General features: G+C 26.1%; 1 protein-coding gene across 1 annotated transcript; it reads right to left on the minus strand.

Moving 5' to 3' along the window:
* Positions 1-774: 774 nt before the first annotated feature.
* Positions 775-2,064, minus strand: LOC136223267 (protein CYSTEINE-RICH TRANSMEMBRANE MODULE 6-like). The gene is made up of 3 exons (XM_066011178.1): positions 1,874-2,064; positions 1,618-1,771; positions 775-1,000 (listed from the first exon to the last, which is right to left on the minus strand). The coding sequence occupies exons 1-3, from the start codon at positions 1,902-1,904 to the stop codon at positions 955-957; spliced, it is 231 nt and encodes a 76-aa protein (XP_065867250.1). The 5' UTR covers positions 1,905-2,064; the 3' UTR covers positions 775-954.
* Between the last annotated feature and the right edge of the window lie 3,818 nt (positions 2,065-5,882).

A 5,882-nucleotide genomic window follows, 5' to 3' on the forward strand; every position in this document is an offset into this window, starting at 1 on the left:
AGTTTTTTAAACAAAAATTGATCTTTAATCACTGGTTGCAGGACTCTTTTGGCAATTTACGGATTCTAGGTGAAATGATAAATAAGGACCTTTGTTTAATTACATGGTACATATGTATTATTATGTTTATTAAATACCTTTGTTTATCCAAAATAAATAAAAAAATGTTTGGAAAAGTTCTTTAAATTAACCATTAACCTAAATTAAAAAAAATTAATTAAGCTTTTTTTACGTCTAAAATATCAATTATCTGGATCCTTTAAAGGATAATTAATATTAATATATGTATAAATATTCTCTATATATATATAATAATAATAAAAATTAGGCAATTTCCAACATTGAGCCCTGGGTCAGTGCACTTCCAGCATAAGCCCAGTGCCATCATTGACTGGTTGTATTATGTATGATAACTATATTTATGAACTCTGAACGGAAGGTCCGAATATCTTTATAAACCTTCTTGGATGACCTTGTAAAACAGAACCAAAGGTCAGGGGGGCTGTAGTCCGGCGAACCCGCTCCGATGCCTAAATCAGTCTGTGCTTAGGAGATGAAAAGTAAGGACTAAGTGTGATTTAACGTACCATAGGATGTGACTGTAACTATCTATTTATAAGGTCGGGCTGAATTTTTATTCTTCTATGAGTCCTTTTGGTATTAGGACTCCTCCTACTAGAAATCTGACTTTAAAAGAAATCCTCCATAATGTGGAATTTTTAACCTAGCTGCATTGGAGTTTTTCCTTAAATAATTATATGCATTGGATAAACATGAAAGAATTGAAGGTAAATTTTTATTGAGTATATGAAAGAATCAAAATAAAAAATGAAATAACTTAAAAGAAAAAAAAAATTCCTCAAGCTCTTCAAGAAAGTAGAGCTATATAAATATACAGGAATACACAAAACGAAATTGAACTAGTAAAATAGTAAAATGGTAAAGAATCAATCCTCAAAAGCAAGCATCCAGAAGACAGCAGCAACATAAGCCAGCACAACTGCAATTATTAAAGATCAAAATTAGAACAATTTTACTCTTAATCGTGGAATTAAAATTTAAATATTATAAATTAGATTAATTTTAGATATCATTTAAAAATATATATATAAACAAAATATCTATTTTATTGTCATAATAAAAATCGACAATGTTTAACATAAAAAAAAACAGGTTTAAAGCACTAATTTTTAAGTTATTTAAAACTTTAACATTTAGACATTTGCATATTATTTAGTCATATTTTATAACATTTTATAAAACATCTATTTGATCTATTGTAATTAATAAAATGTTAATTTATATTGAAACTTGACACGACACATGATATATTTTAACTTTTTTTACCATATAAATTTTCTTACATAGTATAATTAATTAAATTAAAAATAAATAACAAAATCTGTCGAGTTCAAGTGTAACCGTATGTCGATAAGATAATAATTTTATTAACTTTGGATGAAATTTCGTAAATAGAGATAAATGAAGAGCCAAATGATAAAAATTTAGATACTTCTGAGGCAAAATAGTGATTTAAGTCAAAAATTAATTTTGTACTCATCCCAAATTAAGTAATTCTGATGAATTAGAGAATAGAAAAAGAAAGAAATGACTGACCATCCTTTCTTAAATCCCCTCTGCTTAGTTTCAGAAACAGGAGCAGCTTGATCATGGTGGCTATTTTTCATAGGGTAACCAACCGGCGGCGGAGCAACAAAAGGACCTTGTTGCTGTTGCGGCGGATAGGAAGTCGGCGGTGGAGGAGAAACATCTATACCAAACAAACAAAAACATGAATTCAAATTACAGAAGTAGATCGAGAAATTGATGTAAATGTAAATGAAAAATTGAAATTAATCGAACAGAAAATCACCTGCAGCTTGTTGATGATTATACTGAGTCATACTTGAAATTAGAGAGAAAAAGCTTCAGAGAATATCAATGGAAGAAGGAGGAAGAGATTGTTATAGGAGGAGGAAGATGAAGGTTTATGATTTAGAGGAGATAGAGATGAGTGTATTTATATGTAGAAGATGGAGTGGTTGAATTGAAAGGAATTGAATTTTAAATTCAAGTTTGGAGCAAGTTTTCATAAATGGCGACCGGCCAGTTTCATACGATTTCAGATTAGTTACATTACGCGTTGCGTTGCGTACTCGGACTTTCCTAGAAATTGTGTTGTGTTGTACAACTATTATTATTATTATTATCATTTCGCTCGTAACTTAATAAGCAAGTGTAGTTTTATCATTAATCCTGAGTAAAGGCTATGCTTACTTTGTTTTTTATAAAATAAGTTTCACCATTAAATTAATTTTATGCTCCATCATTCAATGGTGAAAACATATCAAGTAATGATACTTTGTCAAAAACAAAGTAACTATAGAAGGCACCCATTAACGATTAAAATAATTTTATCTCTAATATTGGGATGCCTTCTATGCTTACTTTGTTTTTAACAAAGTAAAGTTAACTTTGCTTTTTTCACCATTGGATGATGGTAGACTTTGACAAACTAAGTTCATCCAATGATGAAAAAAATAAAGTAAGCATAGTCTTTACCCTAATTATTGGTAGTTAAGTGCCAATTTAAAAAGTTGAAACAATTTCAGATATAATTCGTCGAATTATTTCCTTGTCATTAATTTTGTCATTTATTTACATGTTCTCATTAGTACAGAGCATAAACATGTGAAAATTGTTTATAAAAAAAATTACACTGTATTTTGTACAAATTGGACAAAAAAAAATCTAAATATCTCATTAAATTTAAATATATCAATAGCCAATTCTATTAAAACACAAAAAATATGAAATATGTATTTCTTTAATACAACGGGTATACAACAAGGAACAAAATATTTGTGTTATATAATCCCAATTTGTTAACATTATGAGTAAATTGAACTATTTAGATATTATAAGTAAAACTACTCTTAATTATCAATGTTGGTATCTTTGCACCTTATAAACTTAAACAAAATGATTTTATTTTACTGACACATCGGGCATTCTACGTGAGCTTATTGATAATAAAATTTAGGGAAAAGTACGAAAAAAAATGTTTGTGGTTTGCCTTATTTGCAAATAGAGATCTGTGGTTTAAAAGTTTACAAATAAAGGTATGTGGTATGTTTCTTTTTTTACAAAACAAAGTGTTTAAAATTAAACTTTTCTGTAATCGATGACAATAAGAGCATTTTTTAATTTTTTTTCAATTATATTTATATATTAACAAAACACAGATTCAAAAATCGAATTGCAACTGTGTAAAATGAATTTAAATACCAATTTAGTTCATAAACTGTCAGATTGGTAAAAAAACGTAAAATTCCATCATATTATTTATTGTTTCGATTTAGGAAGTTGTTTTTTTTAGGGCTGTGTTTTACCAATATATAAGAATAACTTTTTTTAAGATAATTTTTTTTATAATTAGAACTTAATTGTATAATTATAATATTTTATTTGATAAATAAAATCTATCACAAACCTTTATTTATAAACTTTAAACCACATACCTATTAGATAAACCAAGTGCATTTTCTAGTTTCCCCTAAAATTTATAACATATAATTATTAATCGTAGTAAACAAATAATATATGTGACGCAGACATAATAAAATTTGTCTTATTTCTCACATTCTAATCCACGAAAATGGACAAAAGAAGGTCCCTTTTGAGTCTAATCACATGTGTTACTTTTCTTCTTCTAGATTTTTTTTTTTTTTTAATCTGAACTTTTCTTCTTCCAGATGATTTCCGTGTAAGGACTAATTCTACTCATAATTTATTATTATTATTATATTATTCTATTTTAAGTTCGAATTTATCAATACATTGTGATACAGTAGTAATAAATAATATTTGAAACCAGGGGCGAATCCAGGATTTTTCTCCCATGAGGGCAAACAATACGACTAAAATAATTTTTATCCAAAAAATAATAATTATAGAAAACTAGGGATCAAAGCTCAAGTTCAAGTAAAATAGTAGCAGAAATATCAAATCAAAATTCAAGTAGGAGCAAAAAAATACCAAAGCAGAGAGTCAAAGATCGGAGATGGAGTGCTGGACCAACGATCCAATTACGGAGGAATTGGCTATCGATTTGATTTAATCTTACTTAGGAATAGGGATTTCAATTTAGACTTAAGAAGAAAGAGGAATTGAGGAAGAAGGGCTAATAAGATTAAAGAGAGTAAGAGAGACCGATGGTTTGTTTTAGGACCTATTTAGTTTTACATTTAAATATTTACTTTTTATTTTTTTATTTTTGTTGTAAATAAAACGACATAGTTTTAATTAAATAAAATGACGTTGTTTTGCTTTAAAACATAATTAAAAAATACAAAAATAAAATATTAAATTTAAAAATCATTCTTCATCCTCAATTATAAAACCAGTAAAGTCTAAACCTTCATTGATGAAGGGGGGCAAAGCTCTAAAACTTCAAAATTAATACATGGATTTTTAAAAAAATACAATTGTCGTTGGAGGCAGTTACCCCCACTGCCCCCATGCTGGATCCCCCCTGTTTGAAACTGTTTTTGGTACGACAATAAAGTACACTCCATTTAAAATCAATTTTATATTTTTAATTTTTAAAAATAATTAATGATTTTTAAATAAATCAGGTTTATATAATGATAAGTAAAATTCTTTTACTTTTCATAAAAGAAAATATGATAACATTCATATAGAGAAACAAACGTCAATCACTCATATACGGAGACAAACGATAATAACTCATAAAGGGAGAAATAAAAAAAATAAAACTAAAGAAAAAAGAAACTATTAAATCTACTATAATAGATTAATAAAAAATTATTTAATAAAGAAAAACTAAAATAAAGCAAAGAAAGCCAGTAAAAAAGCTCAAAAACTTAGATGAAGATGACATAAATAGTTAGTAAATAAATAAATAAATATATTTTATACATAGAATTGTAAATTTTGTATAAATAATTGTATAATAAATTATGTTCGTGTGTGTATATATATATATATATATATATATATATATATATATATACTAATTTTGAGAAACCATAGAATAATTATTTTTTGTTTAATTTTTAATGTTGAAGTATGTATTTTTATATTTTATTTATGTTTTTACTTTTAAGAAAATAAAATTGTAATTTGGTGGGCTAAGCTAGGTTGGGCACAAGCCCCGCCTAACCCCAGTCCAAACAAAATATTGCAACTAAGCTTGAGTAATATCATGTAGGTAAGTTATAGGAAAAATTACCCAGAAGTTCATCTTTTAGAAATTATTTATAATCATGTCAAGTCATAATTTTGGACTATGTCAAACTAGTAAAATCAATATTTTTAATATATTTTAAGGATTAGAATTTATAAATTAGAAGTCTAGAATATAATTTTTAGGATTTATGATTTATGAATTGGAGTCTAGAATTTTTAAATTATGATCTAAAATCATAATTTATAGAAAATAATAACATATTAAGAATTAAGTTAGATGATATGACTTAGTTGTAATTTTATAGTTAATTATGATATTCATGTAATTGACCCGTAGTTATATAAACTAGCTTTGAACCCGTGCAATGCATGAGGTTTTTTTTCTTAATCTATATGAAAATTATCCTATAAAATAATTAATAAACATATAAAGCAGTTATTGACCGTAGATTGACATTATAAAATTTTAGTCAAAAGTATAGATAAACTTATTTCTATAAATAAAATTTATTATATATTAATGGTGTTCACTTTCTCAATGACATCATTAGATCTACAATTTATTAGAATTCCAACTTAGAATAATTTTAATAAGCATAAATTTTATGGTAATTTTGATAACTATATGATTTCAATAAAGATAAATTGTTGAACACCACTTGAAATATAAA

Source organism: Euphorbia lathyris, chromosome 3 (assembly GCF_963576675.1).
Source record: "Euphorbia lathyris chromosome 3, ddEupLath1.1, whole genome shotgun sequence".
NCBI classification, from domain to species: Eukaryota; Viridiplantae; Streptophyta; class Magnoliopsida; order Malpighiales; family Euphorbiaceae; genus Euphorbia; species Euphorbia lathyris.

Bases quoted from the DNA above. Each gene is read 5' to 3' on its own strand.
- LOC136223267 (XM_066011178.1), bottom strand. From the start codon at position 1,904: ATGACTCAGTATAATCATCAACAAGCTGCAG. The intron at 1,772-1,873 runs GTGATTTTCTGT...TGTTTGGTATAG, and splicing joins TAATCATCAACAAGCTGCAG to ATGTTTCTCCTCCACCGCCG. The intron at 1,001-1,617 runs GTCAGTCATTTC...TAATAATTGCAG, and splicing joins AGGGGATTTAAGAAAGGATG to TTGTGCTGGCTTATGTTGCT.